Source organism: Pollicipes pollicipes, unplaced genomic scaffold (assembly GCF_011947565.3).
Source record: "Pollicipes pollicipes isolate AB1234 unplaced genomic scaffold, Ppol_2.1 Scaffold_1600;HRSCAF=1878_pilon_pilon_pilon, whole genome shotgun sequence".
NCBI lineage: Eukaryota > Metazoa > Arthropoda > Thecostraca > Pollicipedomorpha > Pollicipedidae > Pollicipes > Pollicipes pollicipes.
Window position 1 is genome coordinate 11,966,662 of NW_023595962.1, and position 21,599 is coordinate 11,988,260.

At 51.5% G+C, this 21,599-nt stretch overlaps 1 protein-coding gene across 1 annotated transcript in view; it reads left to right on the forward strand.

Moving 5' to 3' along the window:
* Positions 1-3,771: 3,771 nt before the first annotated feature.
* The window catches only part of LOC119093203 (calcium/calmodulin-dependent protein kinase type II alpha chain), a gene marked incomplete in the record, with an annotated part of 241,694 nt that continues 223,866 nt past the window's right edge, over positions 3,772-21,599 (forward strand). Inside the window, 1 exon segment of the mRNA XM_037216120.1 lies at positions 3,772-4,125. Coding sequence (XP_037072015.1) covers positions 4,064-4,125 — 62 coding nt within the window.

Below are 21,599 nucleotides of genomic sequence, written 5' to 3' on the forward strand. Positions count from 1 at the left end.
TCAAATGTGGAACACTCACTTTAAAAGTGGCGCGAACAGTCACAAGGTAAGCTGCGGTAAAAAGCATGTGGTGCTGGGCCGCACCGGAAGCGGGACTGCGCGTCTCGGACCGCGAGCCACGGTCCAGCTCTCCTGGGCCGTGCTCAAGTCCGGGACAGATCCGGGGACTGCCACAGTCGGATGGTGACGACAGCTTAGGAGGAGGGGAGGAAGGCACTGCAGCACGCTTGTTAGGAGTAACTGTAGTCCAAAGTCGTGGTGGAGGGGATCCATTGGGGAGCCCACATCAACCGCATGTTGTCTTGGAGGAGCTTCCACTGACCTTCGGGGGAGGAAGTACCGCTGTGGAGGCAGGTTCCTTGCTCGACCCCGATAGACAAACCTTTCCCCCTTGGACCTTTCCTGTTCAACCAAGCGCGTCCGACCCTGACCTCACGAGCACGCCCCTTGTTATTGAGGCTTCATTTCATGAGTTCGTAAGGCTCGACTGCGATAAGGTATGCCTCGGACGTCGCGAGCGAAGCGCTTCTTCATCTCCCTTCTCTTCCACTCCCACGCGGGGCAAAGCCTCGTGCTTATCAAAAACGTTGGTAGAAGAGTGTTTCAGACTACAAAGCTATTCGCCATCCGCCGGGAGTTGGGGCTCTGCGCAAGCGCACAACGACAGCGCTATCCATGTCCTTCCGTCCCTCGTGAGTACAAAGCCCGACCGGTTTCCCCGTCCCGTAGTCCTCATGACTGGTCGGCAGGTGGCAGCACCTGCTGGTCGACGCCAGTGAAAACATAATTTGTGTTCTTTGTAGCAAGGACTATGCTGTGTAAATAAGACTGTTTCACGTTTGAATTGGTTTTAAACTGAGAGAGACATTTTTCGAGATAATTCCCTCCAGTTCACAGGCATGCCCTTCGCACGGCTTCAGAACCTGAGTTTTTGAGCTAAGCAAGTTCGGTCTTACGCAGTCTATCTGGAGCTGCACCTCTGAAGTCTCTCCTAGATGCATGATGTCACAGAGACGTCAGAAGCGTTTTGCCATGACTGGTGAAAATGGCAACTCCGACGTCGACAGCGCGTAAAATTTTGTGTAATGATTGCGCGTAAAAGTTCATTGGTACATATTCAGCTACGAATCTAAGGCTGGGGTGCCAAGACAAAATCTTCATCGTCTAGATCTCGGATTTGTAAGCAAGCAGTGATTTAGCCAGGCCCCATACACACGAGGCAACGAAACGCCCTCGCGCTCGCAGGCCAATGTGAGGTTAACGAGAACAGAGAAGGACCCTTCTCACTTCATCGGAAGAGCCCAAGACCAATTTGGAGGGCCCCGTAGCGATCCAGAGTGCGTCGGCCGATCAACATGTAGATCCCGCAACAGCGTAAGCCCTCCGGCAAAATGGGGAAATTCAAGACCAACAGGGTGTAATCTGAGCGATCGAGGGTGCCGCGGTCGACAGCAGCGGAAAGGTTTGTGCCCCGCGATTAGCAGTGTTGGGTCCTCAGAGAAAGCGAGAAGAAGCCAAGATCAATGTGGCGGGCCCCTGAACGGTTGGGAGTGCCCCGGCCGGTAAACATATGGGTCCCCGGCCAGAGCGCAGTGCCTCTCAGCAAACAGGAAAAACTTAAGGCCCACGTGCATGGATGAAAGGGAGTGGTCTACATCTAAATTTCTGAAAAACCATCTTGAAGATCATGTGGCACCACTTCAAAGCCATCAATTTGAGATGCACTTCTTAAGATTTAAACCCCTATAGTTTCTAAGCTACACGCTTGCGAATATGTGCAGACTATTTCAAGGAGACTATTTCGAGGTCACTAAGGCATCTATGACACAGTATTGCCATTCAAATCTTGCTATTTTATCAGCCATGCGGCGATCAAGGCCGGGAAAAATAGAACTGTCCAATCGATCATATCTGGCGATCATAAGTACAATTCCCAGATATTACGGCCGTCAATTAGCTCTCGATCAATGTTGTGCAAGATACGATGACTCAATCAAACAATGACGTATTGACAATATATTTACTTAAGAGAGAAATCGTGTTGCCTAGAAGAGTCTAAAAAATATGCCAGTAGTTATGAATGACCTTATTTTATCATATCTGGTGACTTCAGCTCCTCCAAATGTGGAACATTTCGTTTAATTCCCTTGGGGTTTCGTGAATGCCTCGGCATATGAGCATATGGGGCCCTGGACGAAAGGTCAGGGTGCTCCGAATAGATGTTAAGTGCCCCAGGCCATCGAAGCATGCCCATGCGCGATCAAGGGTGCCCGGGCAGGTCAACAGAAAGGGTCCTGGCATGACTGAAACGTCCTCCGCAAACGAGGTCAGAGAGAAAAAGCCCTAGGCCAATGTAGAGGGCCCCGGGGCATCGAGCGCCTCGATGCGCTAACCTATAGAGGCCCCAGCAACAGCGCATCACCCTCCGAGCAAGTCGAAAGAACCCGAGACAAATGTGAATGGCCCTTAGTAATCGAGAGCACCCCTGCGGGCTAACATATAAGGCCCTCCCACAGCAGTGTAGGGTTTCGGGACAGCGTAAGCAGTCTCAAAATCTCCCCAAATTGCCACCCGTCTGCTCACGGGCCCTCCACTTTCGCTTGTGACTGTTCCTGGTCGCTGAAGGCCCAAAGATGTTCAAGCTGGTCGTGTTTTGTGTTGGAAAACTGCGTCCGTTCGACCGGTTATGGGTCCCTTCAGAGCCTTTCAGACCCTTTGGCACCCCAGAGAGCCATATCCCCGTGTCCCCCTCCGGATCCGCCACTGGCCTGAGCAACTTAACAGATAGAGGGCTCGACAAGAGCGAAGCGCCCTCGAAGCAAATTAAAAAATATACAAGACGAACCCAATGTAGAGGACCCACGAACGATCAAGTGTGCCCGAGCAGGTCAACAGATGGGTCCGTGACAAAAGTGAAGGCACTCCAAGCACATTAGGAGTACCTAAAACATAATGTAGAGGGCACCCGAGCGATCGAGTGTGCCGAAGCCGACCACCAGGTGGGGCCCTCGACAAGGGCGTGGTGCCCTCTCCAGGTAACAGGAAATTGAAAGGGCCCTAGACCAATGTAGAGGGCCGATGAGCACACCGTGGGTGTGTCGGTTTGTTAATTGAGGCCAATGTGGAGGGGCCCTAAACAACCGAGAGTATCCCGGCAGGTTAACATATGGGGCCCCGACTATAGCGTACAGAGCCTTTCGAGGAAATGTTAAGAATCCGTGGAGGGCTCCTGATCGACAAAAGTGCCTGGTGTGCCAGTAGCTACGACCCCTACAACAGCTAGGAGCCTCCGAGCAAATTCAAATAAACCAAGTGTAACAGCATAAGGCCTCTGGACTGTGTGATGAGCCTTAAAATCTCCCCAATCTCCACCCTCTCAGTCAGCAAAAGTTTTGGTCTGTTTCTGGGTACGTTGCTTTCGGTTGTGGCAGTTCTTGGTCGCTTTGAGGCCAAAAAACATCCAACTTTACTGCGTTTTGTATACAAAACTGCGCCTGTTCGTCTGTTCGTCCGGCTAAGGACCTATTCGGAGCCTATGAGCCCCATCGAAGCCCAAGCGGGCATGGACCCGTTGAACCCCCTGTACCCGCGACTGGCTGAAAATCTTTTTTGTATACATCGAGCAGAACACTAAATGTATCATGTATGCCTTGGTTTCACCTGAGGCAGCTTCTTGGGGCATGTAGGCAGTCTATTAGTGGCTGCCTCAGGAATCGATGGGGCACGCTCAGCAAGCTCGACCTTGGCGGTTGTGTCTGCAGATCGCAGGGGGCGCCGAGAGGCTGTGGGGGTGCGTCAGCGGCCCTGCGGAGCGTGATCTCGGTGTTAAAAGGCAGCCCATAGCGTGGAATGCTCACTGGATACATCGTTGCACGAGGATACTATTTTTTGGCTCAGTACGAGGTGGATTCGCGAGGAAACAACGGGCTTCTGCGCGGGATCTCGTCTGCTGGGGCTTCACCCGTGAACCCGCCAGCCGAACGGACCGATGTGTTGGACATAGTGAGGTGCGCTAAGTAGATAACCGTTCTCGAACAGCGAGGCAGAGCTGGTGTGCTGGAACATGGCGTCCTTGGCTACTACAAAGTTCAGTGATAATTACGACTTGAAGGAGGAGCTGGGCAAGTGAGTATAGCTGCAACAAAAGCGCATACTTGGCTGTTGTGTTGGCACAAGTTGAATAGAAAATAGCTTGCAATTGACCAGAATTGATTTCTACTCACTTCAAAACGCTACAGTGAAAGTGAATAGAACTATGCACTGGTGCAGTTGCTGGTGTGGCACTATCTGCAACCCTAATGTAAAACTGGATGTTTGATGGTAACATTGCAGCATTGTGTGTATATAATTTGTGGAAGTGAATCAGAACTGAGCAAATGTTCTTATATCAACCACAGCTATTATTTTCTGTTATGGGGCTGGGTGCTTAACATGAGGAAGCTGTGTGTGTTGCTTTGTGTGCTAATCCACCTTACCCATGCTGGCACCATTGCAGAAGATATGCCAGTTCTGCATGATTTGTGTTCATCCATTTTTGCATGGTGCTGGCTGCCTTTGTTGTTTTCCATTTGTGTGTTTTTAAAATGAGTTTGCTGATCCCTTGGCTGATGTGTGCGGTGCCAAGTTTTGTGGTGCATCTTATGTTAAGTTGCGTTTGTTAGATGTTGATTTTTGGTCTAACATAGCTATTTAGATGACTGTAGCATGATGTGTAAGCATTGTTTACTGCAGCCACTCCAGCATAATTTGTGTGCTGTTCTCATGTAGCTGCATGCCTGCAGTGGTGCACAGAAGTATGTGAATGCTTGCTGCTGACATTTCCAAACAAACGGTTCACCCGTTTGTCACTGGAGCTTGTCACCACATATGCTTTCACTTGATGTTATGTCATGAATGATGTGGCTGATGGTTGTCACCAGAGCTTGGTGCTGCTACTGGTTTCATTTGATGTGTTGTGAACAATACAGCTATCGGTTATCCATGTAGTTTGTTATCAGGGCTGCTGCCACTTCAAAGTGGGTGTCAGGGAAAGTGGCCATTGCAGCAGCTGTAGCTCCTAGAAACATAACAGATAGGGTTGTGATTTTTACATATTTTGCTGGTTGTGTGACTTGGACAGTAAGATATCCAGGCAAGTGTAATTTGGACAGTTGCATACCCAGGAGAGTGTGCAGCTTGGACAGTTAGATATTGAGGAGAGTTAACTTGGGCAGTAGGGTGCTGAGGAGAGTGTGTAACTTGGACCGTTAAGACATCTAGGAGAGGATGGTGAGGTTCTACAGCAGGGTGAGGTGATCCTAGACTCTCACAGGCTGGCATGGTGGCCTGTTTAGAAGCTCCACTGCCACAAAATGTTAAATGCACAGAAAATTGAGATTTCAAGTGATGCATGCATTGCTCCTGAGATGGCTAATGGCTGGTGTGACAACAGTTTTCTCCTCCTCCTCTCCTCCCCCTCCTCCTCTGACGGGCGTGCTGAGCTCCGCAGCCAGTCACCATGGGTAATGAACCGTCAAGGAACTTCCATTCAGCCGACAAGGTCCACAAATGTACAGGGCGGGGCCTAACGGAGGTGTAACGGCGCGCTGAGTGTGGAGGAACCCAGGCCCGGCATAAAAGTAGAGGGGGGGGGGGGGGGCGGAAAGAAACGGAAGGAGAAGCGGCGGAAGGAACGAGCTTGCATTCCTCCACACTGCGCGGAGAACCCAACTGTTTAAAGCTTGGTCTATTTCTAAAGCCGGTTAGGGCGGGGGCTGATCCGATAAAATTGACCTAACCTACCCCCCCCCCCCCCACCGCCCCACCCCCAAATGGATCTCTCCGGATTTCGGTCACTTTAATTTGCGTGCACGCTATTGATATGAAAGAATGAGATATTTCGTGGATTCCAAATGTGTTTGCTGTGCAGGTATGACTTTCCGTTTGAAGGCGATGTGAAGCTGCGATTTACTGTGACTTAGAATGGGTTGTACTTGGGGTACCGACAGTGTAGTGGTTAATGAGCCCTCAATAGCCACTGCGTGTCTGGGGAACCGGAGGTACAGGGCTCGATTCATCGCGGTACCCGCCCTTCCTCCCAAGGGAGAGGCATGCAACATCACATAGCCTCAACAGCTGAGTGCGCCGTTAAGGCACAATGACACACACTGGGGTGTAATTCGCAGAATAGCATCTTAGTAGCTGGAGCCTTTATGACTAACGAACATAGGTGTCTGTCATCGATCGCCGAAGGCGGCCCGAGGTGCGAACAAGGCGGTTTTATGCAGGACAACGTGGCCCGAGACATGCCGACGAGAACCTGTGGAAATGTTTGAGTACACTCACGATGCACATACACACAAAAGTAAAACTGAAGTGGCACGACCTTTTCAGCAGATATGCAGATAGCTGAAGAGAAAGAGCAGGCAATGACAATTGACCCAATTGGTCTCCAGGGCAGCCGTCGTAAGGATAGCGTGGCAAATGTGTTCACACCGGATGGGAGTTGATATAAGCCAGGAAAATCTTGAATATTAGCGTTTCGAGGAGACGAATTGGGAATTTTATGTTGAAAATAGCCGTGCGGTAGTCCTTTGAGGCACTGGATAAATGACGTTATAAAAATGATCGGTTATGTTGTGGAAACTCGACGTTCTGATACTCTGCTCACGGCCAGGTCTTTTCGCAAAAGGTCAACGTCGCCCCCACATTCCCGTCACTTTGGAATACACCGCACACAATACGTTAATTTCATTCTTTGCTACCATTTTTGCGGCACAATCGGGTGAAGAGTGCAACGGCGCAGCGTAGATTCAATTGTCCCGTTCTCAATGTGCTTAAGGGGTGTCCCACTTTTGAGGCATATTTCAAAAGTATACTCAGGTGAAGCCTCGGGACCAATTATGTCTAACAAAGACACTGGGTAGTGCCAGTGCAGTGCCGTCCAGACATACATATATCAATTTTAATCATTTTTAAGCTCAAATTACGCTGTCAACGCTTTGTAACAACACTACGCTTCTCCCCTGCAGTCGCGACCGTCGTCGTCATGACAACTGCTGTGCGCACCCAAGTGTACCTCGAAAAGTGTCCCTGCAGTTAACGTCATGGATAAGGGGAGAAATAACAGCCATAGCGTGACGTTCCGTGGTATTTGCGGATAATTGCTTCATGGTTTCACATATTTTTGTCCAACCAAATTGTCCCAAACTTTTGTAGAGATTATTGCACAAACATTTTGACACACTCGTGTGTTGCAAACATCGCGGAACACACGCGTTACAGAAAGCGAGGTAAATGAAATGTATTGCGTTCATAGTGGCAAGCAGAGAGTTTTTGATATGATGTATGATATGACGTATGATGATGATGTATTTGATATGATGATATTTCTCACACGGGAGTGGCTACTTCAAATCCTGAGCCGTGGAGAAGAACTCCGAGAAAACGGGCATTTCTAGTCAAGACGTACTCGTTCCATGCAACAATAAGCAAAAAATTAAAAAAAAGCTGGGATGCACATTTTAAGTCCGCCCCCATACCTCAGCGGGTTGAAGCACCTGCCTTCCAGTTCACACACCTGTGGCGGCGTGGGTTCGAATCGCTGTGGGTGCTCGTCATGTATCCCTGGCTGAAAAAGCCTGCGGGCGGTGACAGCGACCGTGCAAACGGCCAGGTGACGTCAGAGCGCACGACGGCTGTGGATGGGCTTATCCGCAATTTTATGGTCGGTCGGGTCACCTAACAGGTGCTGCTCAGCATGGGCGCTCCTCCCAGAAATATACCTATCCTTAAGGTTTGGGCTAATTTTTGTGTAAAAATATATTTTACGCCCAAATCATACTGCATCACCATTCCTCACGACCTATGCATACTAAGAACGGTCATTAATCACAAATGGGAAGAACAGCGTGATTATCTTCTGATTCCCAGTCGAATGAACGTAGACATCTTACAGTACCCATGCATGTTACCAGATACACGCCCAACATACACGGAGTGTTGGTGGAAGTCTGCTGATTGTGCCGCAAGTTCTCGTTTAAACAAAGCATCAAGCTCACAAAAAAACGTAAAAAGAAGACAACAATGCACAGTATACAGGCAAGGCGACACAAGCAGACATAAACAAAGTTTATATGACATTGCCGCTAATGCAAGGTGATCCGGTTGAAAGCTAACACGCGTTTTAATCAATAGCTACAAGCGCTATCTCTAGTGCAATCAATATTGTAGTAATACTCGAATGACCATTCAATGGCAAAAGGTGGTAAAAACAATATCAGTCGTCTGTGATCGCGCCTCCGTCAAACCATGCTGCGGTAAGAAGCATCTAAGGACGAGAACAAGCACTTTGTCAACACGTTCTCAGAGCACTTTATCACTATCGGTCTGACGCCATCCTCGAGGGAGGACCTCCAAAAGCTCAAAGCTATCTTCAGCTGCGATGCGACGTATCACCGTGGTCAATCGAGAGGGCTATGACCAACATAAATTGATCTCCACTCCTTTGGTACATTATTCTATATGTGCTCATATTCACTCAAGGGGGCTCCAATGGCATTGGGAGAGAGGGGGCGGGTAGCCCCGCCCCTGAAAGCATACAAATTGACGCTCTTGCACCCGCTGACTGGTAAATGAGCCTCTGCTCGCAAATCACTCGCAAAGCAAGTATCTCGCTAGTTGCCGAGAATAACCCCGACTGGCCTACTTTAAGGGGTCTCTGGCGGCGTTCAAGAATGTACCCATCGCGAGAGGCCCGCCTCGTTTGCAAGCAGGTTCTCTGCTGAGTGGCGCCCTTCTCCCCTGAACTGTATTTGACGGCAGGATCCGACCTCCAGTCCGCTAGCGCTCGCTAGCTATAGTAGCATGTGGGCTGACCACTGATTGGCCACCTGGACGCGAAAATACGCATTCTGATTTGACAGCTGTTCTTTATTGTTCCGAATATTTTGCAGGGGTAGCTTTGGGATCAGGGACCCTGCTAAGCATTCAGTTATATGGCGGTGTTATGCTGTCACTAATGTCGCGTTCATTTGTACATTACTTAGCGATAAACGAAGTTGTCTCTAATCATCATCGTTGAGACCTCTAGCGGCAATTGCCGTAGTGTGCAAAACTTCACAGCATTCGGATCCAAAGGTGCAGCGTCGCAGTTACAAAAACAGAACAAAAACAATTTTGGGATTGCTGCTAATTAAGGCCTGCTCAGGCTGAGGGGGGAGGGGGCAACCGGACGGATACGCCCTCCTCTCTTAGAGAAATTCGGGTTGCGCCGATGGTATGGCAAAAAGGATATTACGGAGAGCAGGATGGGGGATTGAGTAGACAAATGGCTGCAACCGGTTACGCCGAGCGAGGTACCGGAAAGGCCCAGACTACATTGCAATAGTGAAGACAACCACATGACTCCAATCTATGATGCCTCTGGGGTGCTGAAAGGTCTTTGAGAAGGTCTGAGTCTTTTGAAACAACTGCATAGTTCAGAAGGGCTCTGTTTCATTTGGTCGCGTGTATTTAGGCGCGTGCATTAATTGATCCAAGTTGGCAATACTTAACCCGAGTCCGAGGCAGTTAATGTCCTTAACACGGCCTGGAACTCAACGAGCGTGGTCGTAACTAAAACGGCAGCGGCACCAAGATGAATAGAGACGTTCGAAGCGACGAATTACCGAAGCAGCTGTTAACGACTCTTTTCACTTTTGTTGGTTTGACCACATGCTCGGTAGAGGTGACCTTTAGAACAGTCATTGTTCAACCTACCATATCACAAAGATCGTATGCCGTATGACCGTATGCCCGTATGCCGTATGACCGCCTACGTATGACCGTGTGCCGCAAACCAGCAGATAAAGTACAGTGGATAATTTGGCCGACGTGATCTACCGTGCGGCGGTAGTCGCCTTTGTTCTAACCTGGTCGTTCCGACTAGGTGTCAGTGATGACCGAGTGGTTGGCGCGTCGGACCCCCGCGTTGGGGACCCGGGTTCGAGTCCCGGTTGCACAGTGGCCCCGGAGCGCTAACGTGGTCAATACAGTCGCTGGTTCGCCATCAAAGGGGTGTGATCGCGCTCCTCTGATATAAAGAATGGAAAAAAAATAACAAGGTACCAGTTGGTTCCCAGCGATACGGGCCAGACACGACTGATTTCTGGCCTGGAGGCCGTCCTGTTGGGCCGGTTATCCGACTCTTGCCAGCCAGCTGCAGGAACGGCTTACGACGTTTCCCAGGTCCGGTACGGCACGGGCGAACATACAGCCTGGCTGGCCTGAAAAACATCTTGAGTAAGTCTATACAGGCACTGATGGGGCTGATCATGTGATGCGGAATGACAGAAAAATGATATTTTTGTACGCTTTCCTTCATGTGTACGTGATTGACAAGGAAGCGCATTTCGTTCCGTAAACGATGGCCAAAGAATGATAAGCCTTTAACACAAAATCGATCAGGTGCGCTGAGCTAGTGCAAAATGAGTTCAAACAAAACACACTGTAAGCGACCTAAGGGGAAAACAGGCAAACATCACTGTCGTAGAAAAACTCGCTGTTTAAATCGATCAAAAAGCCTCGCGGTGACAGTTAGCCGCTCTGGAGGTTATACCCGTCAAGATTGACAGTTGTAGCCACTCTGGAGGTGATGCCTGTCAAGAGTGACAGATGTAGCCGCTCTGGAGGTGATGCCTGTCAAGAGTTACAGTTGTAGCCGCTCTGGAGGTGATGCCTCTCAAGGGCGACAGCCATAACCGCTCTGGAGGTGATGCCTGTCAAGAATGACAGTCACAGCCGTTCTGGAGGTGATGCTTCTCAAGAATGACAGCTGTAGCCGCTCTGGAGGTGATGCCTATCAAGAGTGACAGTCATAGCCGCTGTGGATGTGCTGCTTCTCCAGAGCCTCAGTCGTAGCCTCCCTTGAGGTGATACCTGTCCAAAACAGCGACAGTCACAGCCGCTCTGGATGTGCTGCTTCTCCAGAGCCACAGTCGCAGCCTCCCTGGAGGTGATACCTGTCCAAAACAGCGGCAGTCACAGCCGCTCTGGATGTGCTGCTTCTCCAGAGGCACAGTCGCAGCCTCCCTGGAGGTGACACCTGTCCGAAACAGCGGCAGTCACGGCCACTGTGGACGTGCTGCCTCTCCAGAGCGACAGTCTTGCCGTAGAGCACGACAGCGTCCTGTGGGCTATTGGCGAAGAGGCAAGGCCGCGCTGTCTGCAGCAAGCACCGGGTCAACGATGGCGTCACTGGAGCAGAGTCGGGCCTGGAGATGCTAGAACTTTGCTGCATGCTGATTGCAGGAAACGTGCGCCTGCATTGAATGCTGCGAAAGCCGGTACCCGTATCTGTACCAGCTGATCCTGACCGGCCCTGAGCCGGTATCCATGTACCGAAATAGGTTTCGATGTGATGTACGATAAAGGCACAGAAACTGCAGCATGGCTGGGTGATGGGGCGGGTGTGCGGGTGCCCAACACTTGGCGAATCAACGTCGAAGGTGCAGCAGCAGGCGGCGAGTGAAGACATTTGACCAGAACCCACCATGCTGGGAAGCCCTGCCGGCCATATGCTGGCACCACGTTTGGCAAGGTTAATGCTGTCTCTACGGCCGGGTAATCCGATTGTAGATCTCTAGCGCTAATCTGGCCGGCATGTGAGCGCCTCTGGCTGCGGAGTGCACGCGCGTCATGCGCGGCCTTGACGTCTCTGTCTGGCACAGCATTCCTAAGGCACATGGTCCAGTGCACGGGGTGGGCCAGCACGAAGTGCACTGCTGGCCTCCTTGAAATTTTAAGCATGAGGTCAGGGATGTGGCACCCTTGTGAAGTCGTGGGATACCTCATGACTGCAAGATGCCTTCTCATTTTAAGGGGTGTCGTTGAAAAAAGACTATTTAGAGCGAAGCTTGTACGTACCTCGTCTTACCTATCGACCACTACGGTTCAGTAGCGTGTTTTACAACGTTTGCGCAACATTTTCCTCATTACTGATCAAAATTCCTGCTCCTAAAATCGTTTGAATTACCTAAATTGCCTGTCGTTGTACCGTAGCGCTGCGGGCTCTTACCCAAGGGCGCTTCTTCAAACCAGTTAAACAAGTATAGGCTCAGCATGTGTGAAACACTACACACCATCAGTGCAAACGCAGTCATTTGGGCCACGGATGGCCGAATGACTGCTTCATTCGGGCCACGGATGACCGAATGACTGCTTCATTCGGGCCACGAATGGCCGAATGACTGCTTCATTCGGGCCACGGATGGCCGAATGATCAGTGGCTTCTTTTGAGAACTCCTGTCTATTTAGAAAGTTCAGCGAGTAGCTTATGAGACGTGACATTTGTTAAAAGACCAACCGATGTTTTGGACCGCAGCTGTACGCCACTACAAACTTCAAACAAAGACTGCAAACTAAACAAACATAGCGCGAACTTCAAGCAAATACACGAACTGTAAACAAACTACCGGCGAAACAATAAACATACTGAACAGAACACAACGGTGAGAATCCTGTAAAAGACAAGCTCACCAAAAAGCGAACTTCCATGTCATCATCTATCATTCCCAGATCTTAGTTTGTAGTTGCCACCCCGATCTTGATCTTTCCCTTCTGCAACTTGTTGAACGTAGCGCCTTGTGACTGGCGCGCCCCAGCTGCTGTTTATTAGCTTCTCATAAACGCTTATCCATGTCCTGTATCTTTAAAAATGGATGTTCCACAATTGTGTGGGGGTTTGAACTGAAATAGCCATCTTGAAGACCATTCAGTGCAGTTTACAGCCTTGCCCTGCTTGCGACCTAAATCACTAGTTTCTGAGCTATACGCCCGCGAAGATGTGCAGCCTTTTTTCGGGAAAACTACGGCAAAGTTATCCAGGCACTCGTGACGCCACAAAAACGTTTTTAAAATGCTGCCATTTCACTAGCCATGCGACGATCAAGGTCAAGAAAAAGATGATTGTCGAGTCGTCCGCATCTGGCGTTCGTGAGCACGATTTCCAGGGATAACGGAGGTCAGTTGGCTCTCAACCAATGTTGTGCAGGCTGTGCAGGCTTAAATCATGAAGCACGTTTTATGCTGTCTAATGCAAAACGTTGGACTTGGGTACTAGTTTTTACGGGAAAAATATTTGTAACTTTCTTGTATTACTTCAATCTCGTCGAGACATGGCAGCATGGGCTGGAAATATGCGCTGCGCCAAATCTGGTTACGTTGTCGTATTTTGGCCCTTTCTCTTAGTGTTCTGGCATATTTTTCCTTGAATTCACGAAGCTTACCTGTATTCTCATTCTCGTTCATGGCGTCATTCAGTTATTCGATTTCAAGTCTCATTTGGATAGAAGCCAACAGGTGAATAAACTATGTCCAACTTCTTACATTATGTAGCACAAAACGTGCCTCGTGATTGAGGTTTGCACAGCTTGCTCAGCATTATTTGAGACAATTGACATCCACCATATTTGGAAATGGCGCTCACGAACGCCAGGTCCGAACGGCTGAACGATAATATTTTTCCTGACCTTGAACGCCGCCTGGCCTCTGGGGTGGCATAATTTGAATACATTTGCCGCGGCGTCATGCATGCTTGCATGGCCTCGAAATTATCTCCACGAAATAGACAGCACATCCTGGCGGACGTCTAGCTCAGAAACTAGAGCGTGTTAGGTTTTAAGAAAGGTAGGACCGTGAACTGCACTGAATGATCCTCAAAATGTCTATATCAGCTCAAAATGCCGCACAGATGTGGAACGTTCCCTTTCAGAATAGCGCCATAACCGTACATGTGAGTGCAAATAAGCAGCTTAAACTCGCGGATAAATATGTTAGAACACCACGAGAAAAGATCAAAACACAAGCACATAACGCTATTTGGTTCAGGCAACACCTCCAGCACCACCACGGCAGCCTCTCAGGAGATTAGAGTACTACAAATTAGGACTAGGGTGGCAATTTCGCACGACAATTTGGCAGCACCTCAACGTCATGTAAATGAGCCCAAACACAATCAGGCAATGATGTATTGATGAGTATGTTTACTAATTGGGAATGCCGTGTTGTCTAGAGCATTCTTTTCGCCTAAAATTATGTAAATAACTACAATTGAGCCTATTTCATCATATATGATGCCTGCTTCAATATATTTAGGTACGGTACATTCCCTTCAAGCCATGCATGCAGTTTGTTCCAAGTAGCCATGCTCAACATTTGGTCAGGATCAGTGACGTATTCAGACTTGAGCGGGACGATCGGTAGTGATACTAACTTGTGCTGACCTGCACTAACTGATCAAACATGCTGCTGTCGGCGAATGTGCTGGCGCCCTCAGGCTACCGTCTGAGTTAGCACGCTGAATATTGCAATGAGTGCTTAAAGTTGCCGTCACTTTGGTTGGTACAGATAGTGTCTACTTTTGTGCTTCACGTCTATATGATGCACGTATCATTTAAGACCCATGCGCATCCAGTTTTGAAGAGTTGCTCGTTATTTTTCAATTATTCGGCCGGCGGTTTTATGATACTTTGGTAGTTAGCAACTAAGTTTCCATGTCAGCTCACATATGCTGTGATGGACGTTTCGGAGATGCTTTCTCTATCCTGGGAAATAAATGAATGCCTGGTCATCACAGAGGACCATTGACCAGTTTTCTCCCACGCGAGGCATTGACGTGCCTACATCGGGCGAGACGATGGGAGAACATATACGCAACCTAATGAAGTAACGCCCAACGACATTCACGAATGACAGTTAGCAACACAGAAATCAGACGCTTGCCAGCCTTTTTATTTCAGCTCTCTCCACAGCCCCAGCGTAATGATTCACTCAAGCTGCACAGCTGCACAACACCTGAAGCTAATCATTACACTGGTGCTGATGGGAGACCGGAGAGAAATGAACGACAAGTCTCTGATAAGCATCCTGTTGGCAACGGCGGCCCATAGGTCTAGCGTGAAATCCAAGTTTTAGATAATTTTGTAATGTGAATGACAACATTATGGCAGAAAGGGCAATCAAATCCGGGTAATAAACCTCTACAATGTACATGTCGTGGGCGTTTATCTGTTGCGGCATTTTAGGAAAGCCCTAGGCTTTTTTCGAATGCCGACGTTTCATGTTATTCATAAAACCGGTTTTACCGGTTTAAACCAGTTTAAAACCGGTTTTAGCCTTTTGACTGAAAATGCTACGACCTACGTGAAACACCAACAAGGACAAGAACGTTTTGTGTAAACGCCACCGTTACGGCGCTGCGAAATACACCCAACCACGCCAACGCACGCACGTACGCACGTATGACACACACACACACACACACACACACACACACACACACACACACACACACACACACACACACACACACACGCACGCACGCACGCACGCACGCACGCACGCACGCACGCACGCACGCACGCACGCACGCACGCACGCACACACACACACACATATATATATATATATATATATATATATATATATATATATATATATATATATATATGCGTACATGCATAAATATGGCATTGTCATACGCATGAATGTAACATTCCATGAAACATCCGAAAAAAAACATTGGTTGTTTCAATTGCGAGCAGATTGGCCGGTTGTCTGTCCGAATGAGCAACCTTGTTATTGACATATGCCCCGTTAATCACACGCATGGGTGCAGTTAAAGACGCTACAAATCTGACATTGGACACCAGATTTGTTTATAACCACCTATTTCCATACAAATAGCAGAGGCAATGCTCAACGTCGTGCAGAGCATGTCTTGGTGCAAACAAAAACAAAAAATTCAGTGAGAGTTGAAATGTCATCTAACTAAACTCTTCCACGGCTTGGACTTAACGGTGTTCATGTTTAGGCTGGACTGATGCCGTTTCTCAGTTGGCAGTCAAGGCTGCCGGCTCGTCGTCATTTTAAAGGCCCATGGTTTTCAGGCTAGGCCAGAGCCGTAGCCAACAAATGCCAGGGCCGTACCTCGGTGCTGTGCCGGTAATTAGTCACTGCAGCTAAAGCGAATCACATTGTTTTCCCACTACTTCCGCCTCTGCCAGTGCCGTGTGGCCGGCATGCAGCCAGACCTGCGGCAGTCAGTGCCGTCTGGCCGGCACACAGCTAGACCTGCGGCAGTCAGTGCCGTGTGGCCGGCACACAGCCAGACTTGCGGCAGTCAGTGCCGTCTGGCCGACACACAGCCAGACCTGCGGCAGTCAGTGCCGTGTGGCCGGCACACAGCCAGACCTGCGGCTGTCAGTGCCGTGTGGCCGGCACGCAGCCAGACCTGCGGCTGTCAGTGCCGTGTGGCCGGCACGCAGCCAGGCCTGCGGCAGTCAGTGCCGTCTGGCCGACACGCAGCCAGACCTGCGGCAGCCTGCCGTCTGGCCGGCACACAGCCAGACTCGCGCGCCTGTGTGTCACGTCGTGGCCGCGCCTGCGCGCGGCGGGCCGCGGTTCAGCTGTGTGCGCACGGCGCTGTGCCCTGTATGTGCACACAATTGGTTTCGCCGCCCCCCCCCCCCCCCCCCCCGCCCACCTGTCGGCGCCAGATGTCGGCGGTCGATGTAGACGAGACAGACCGAGCCGAGGGTCGCGCGCCACGCCGGCGTTACGTGCTTAAAGGCACGGCTCAGCGACGGGCATTGGCATCATTCAAAAATGTCTGGCTGACATGATTGGTGCTCTGCGTATTCCGTCGTGGAACGCTTCCAGGGGTTGCGAGAACGTGAGTGTGGGGCGGGGGGTGGAGCAGGGTGGGGTGGAGATCGTTCCCAACCAGAAACTTGCGGGGGTAAACCGATATTTTACCATCTTCTGAAGATCAGCAGGTCGCGCAGCAGGTCCTTGGTCTCGGAGGCCTTAGCCGACATTGTCTTCGTGGATGGAAGTGAGCGGCCAGCAATTTTGACAGCAGCATCCTCCAGAAGCGCAAGGTAGCGTTACGTCGGCCAGGCTTTCTCAGGCATATTGGCTTGTGTTCTGATCAGGCAAGCAGCCAAAATTTTTCTCGACGGGAAGGGGCAAACGTATAATTTTCTCCCAAATTCTGTGAATTTCGACATTTCTGTGACGCAAACCGCTTGTTTCACGGGACGAGGAAGGATGGTCGGCTTCGCGACCTCCTCACAGCTATAGCCTTGGTTTTGATGCATAGTGCCCGCTGAAGCTTAGCTCAGCCAGCTCACTCAGCCACTGAAGCTGCTAACGCCGTGGCTGCAGCTTATCTGTTAGGATAGGAACACAACACTGGCTGAGGCCAGACAAGATAAAGGCCATCCATGCGCCAGTATTTCTGCCTACGACGTGCCACATAAGATAAACTTGCTGTAATGCTGTTATCTACCTGTATATGCCCGTGAGCGCAACGCTGACGGGAAGGCGCCCGTTAAGTGGGTGCAACTTCTTGTTCGGCACATAGCCCTTGACAAGGCCATGCCAAAAATCCTTAACATCCCCCAGGCCAGGCCAGCACGCGAGTGCCGACCGATAGGCATTGGCTGCAGGGCTGCGCCTGCCAGTGGTGGATTTGACTGTGGCCAGGCGGCCTGGCTTGTGAGCATCAGGCCATTGTGGCACGTTTGCATAGATGAAGCGAGCACCTGATGCACATAATCACAAAAGACACGTGCGCGAGGTCACACCCATGGTTCCACAACGCGCAGTGCACGCGGCGCCGGCAGTAGTGGCGTGCGAGTGTCGGAGCTGGGGCCAGGTAGCACTGGGAGGGCTCAGAGCTGGAATCAGGTAGCAATGGGAGGGCTCGGAGCTGGGGCCAAGGAGCACTGGGAGGATTCGGAGTTGGGGCCAAGGGGCGCTGGGAGGGCTCGGAACTGGGAGGACTGGACTTGAAAGGCTCAGACTTCTCAGTCCGTCGCGCCTAGTCCTCCTCCTCCCCCTCTGTCCTCGCAGAAAGCCCGGCGTGAGTGGGCCTGAAGCCTGGAGCTGTGCACCAGACAGCGCAGACCAGGGGTGTAGTTTTGCCATTCAGTTGGTGTGGGGAGGGGGGGGGGCTCGTCCTGACGTTTTAGGCTCCAGACCCCCTTTCAACTTTGAAATGGAGGTGGGCCCTGTCCGGGAAGAACCCGTTTATTGGCGTATGTTGAGGGCAGGTTCTTTTCATTTTCTTCATTCTTCACTGTTCAACCTACTCATTTTTTTGTTGAAAATAAGCCCCTAGTGCGAACGCTGTGTGGGTACCCTTGTGTTACCCACTAGGTCAAAGTTTATTATCATATATCGGAGAGAGTAACCACATATAAAGCCCGGGAGGTGAAGTAACTAGCGTTGGCTGCGGGTCGTAACGGCTGAGCTACAGCCACGACTTCACGACCACTGCGACCTTCCACTGGCTCTGTCGCTGCGGCCTGCCTGAGGAGCCTCGTGAGCTGACCAGGCGGCGATGTACGTCGCCACGTGAGCCAACCAGGCGATGTACGTCGCCACGTGAGCTAACCAGGCGGTGATGTACGTCCAGGTGGTGGCACTTACGAAGCCTGTTAGCCAACTTTGGCTGGAGTTGGCCACGGTTACCGGCTGTGAGATCGCCCTCCACGACACCCGCCAGTGGGTTAACATTCTTCTTCAAAGAGTATGAAGGCGTTTTAAAGGTGTTTTATATTGATGGGCTATGCAGCATAGACAAGCACTGGGAATTTTGCGTATCCTTTAGAATCCGCGTACATAAGTTCCGAATAACGCAACGAAGCGCACGCATAATGTGGCGAAACAAGATCTCGTAAATTGCTCAAGGGAGCCATGCTTGCCATTCCCAAGGAAATCATGATCATGATGCGAACCGCAGGCAATTTGAGACGAACACACCGATCGTCTTGTGCATTACGCATACTTTGAAACCCTGTAAAAGTGGTCTTGAGGTAACAATCGTTGTGGCGTGCGCTCAGCGTGAACGCATTGGACCAGATGCCACGTCTTATCAGTGCTCTCCTAGGCCTGGACTGGGCTCCCGGGATACACACTGGGCTGGGTTCCCGGGACACATACTGGACTGGGTTCCCGTGACCCACACTGGACTGGGTTTCCGTAAGACACACTGGACCGGGTTCCCGGGACACGCACTGGACTGGGTTCCGTAACACACACTGGGCTGGGTTCCCAGGACACATGCTGGACTGGGTTCCCGAGACGCACACTGGACTGGGTTCCCATGACACACACTGGGCTGGGTTCCCGTGACACATACTGGACTAGGTTCCCGTGACACACACTGGGTTGGGTTTCCGTGACACACACGCTTGACTGGAATGGGTTCCCGTGGCACACACACTGTACTTGATTCCCGTGACGTACACTGGGCTGGGTTCCCGTGACACACGTACTGGACTGGGTTCCCGTGACACACGCAACGGACTGGGTTCCCGAGACACTCACTGGACTGGGTCCCGTGATACACACACTGGACTGGGTTCCCGGGACACACACTGGACTGGGTTCCTGTGACACATACTGGACTGGGTTCCCAGGACACACACTGGACTGGGTTCCCGAGACACATACTGGACTGGGTTCCCGTGACCCACACTGGACTGGGTTTCCGTAAGACACACTGGACCGGGTTCCCGGGACACACACTGGACTGGGTTCCGTGACACACACTGGGCTGGGTTCCCAGGACACATGCTGGACTGGGTTCCCGAGACGCACACTGGACTGGGTTCCCATGACACACACTGGGCTGGGTTCCCATGACTCACTGGGCTGGGATCCCGTGACACATACTGGACTGGGTTCCCGGGACACACACTGGACTGGGTTCCCATAACACACACTGGACTGGGTTCCCGGGACACACACTGGGCTGGGTTCCCGGGACACACACTGGGCTGGGTTCCCGGAACACATACTGGACCAGGTTCCCGGGACACACACTGGGCTGGGTTCCCAGGACACATACCGGGTTGGGTTCCCGGGACACACACTGGACCGGGTTCTCGGGACACATACTGGACTGGGTTCCCAGGACACACACTGGACTGGGTTTCTGTGACACACACTGGACCAGGTTCCCGTGACACACACTGGGCTGGGTTCCCGCGTCCCCGCCGGACCGCGGGGGGGCCAGTCGAACCTCCCCGCCGCTCCTCGCCTGACGTGCGCGAGCGTGTGCGTCACACCGGACGGCTTTGGTTTGGCCATTTGTGACGGTCTCTGGGTGCTATTGACGCGCGAGGCTTCCCCTGCCCGGTGAGCGGCGGGAGCGGTCCGAATACGCGCTCCACTGCTCAGGCCGGCGCGGCGGCCGCGGCTGTGTGGGGCTTCCCCGGCAGCCGCTGCGGGGCTGCCCCTCTGGCACCGTCCCTGCGGCTCTGCTCGCGGCCCCGGCCGACCGCTGCGGGGCTGCCCCTCTGGCACCGTCCCTGCGGCCCTGCCGGCGGCCCCGGCCGACCGCTGCGGGGCTGCCCCTCTGGCACCGTCCCTGCGGCCCTGCTGGCGGCCCCGGCCGGTCGCTGCAGGGCTGTCTCTCCGGCACCATCCCTGCAGCTCTGCTGGTGACCCCGGCCGGTCGCTACAGAACTGCCCCTCTGGCGCCGTCCCTGCGGCCCTGTTCGCGAGCCCCGGCGGCCGCTGCAGGGCTGCCCCTCCGACGCCGTTTCTACGGCCCTGCTTGTGACCCCGGCCACAGGACGGTCGGCCCTTTGGGGCGGCCGCTGCTAGAGACCAGTCGGGCAGACACGTGGCGAGGCCTCGCCGCCTGGGAGAACCCAGGTGGCCGTTGAAACAGCAGGATCGTTACTGCTGACGGGAGGTTAGGAAAAGTAAAGTTTGGTCATATTGCGATGTTGCAGTAAGATCAATTTAGATCGTATATCTTTGACGCAAAGGCCTTGAAATATTGCTGCACAGCTTTACAGAATGTTCTTTCGTGCTGATGAAATTAGGGGGGAGCTGCGATCACCGGCTGCGCGGATATGAGCTTGTCAGGAGGGTCAGATACGAAAAACATGTTTACCCCGTATGTCCAGTAAGACTTGTTTGACATATGTGCTCACTCTCTGCGACGAAAACAGAATGCAGTGAGAACTGACGGCTGCGAAAACTGGCTATGGTGACATTCTTTTCCACCCCGGCAACACAGATTCATTTTCAATATCGCACGTCACCGGAAGTCCACTTATCCAGAACGCACAGGGCAGAAACGAATATCAGTAGTTTCGACAAACTAACTGTTTCGATGTGGGCATGTAGCCGAAGTATCAGTGTATCCATCTCTCTATTTTTCGGGTCATTCTACGAGGAATAAGGCTATTAGTACGGTCTTATCTATAGGCATATGGGACGCTCCATGTTCGGGCGCCATTGAGCGTCAGTCACACAGCGCTCAGTCCGTTGACGTACTAAACGCACCATTTACGGTTTACACTTAAATAGTCACGTTTATGGCCCTTGCAGGTCCAGCGCACTAATCTTGTCCCCTGGTGGAAGTCTTGTTTCAACCTCCGCTCGGCTGACCTTTACTTGACCTCTCTCTCTCCCCTCTCTCTCTCTTACTCGCTCTTTCTCTGTCTCCCCTCTCTCTCTCTTACTCGCTCTTTCTCTGTCTCCCCTCTCTCTCTCTTACTCGCTCTTTTCTCTCTCTCTCTTTCTCTCTCTCTCTCTCTCTTCTCTCTCTCTCTCTT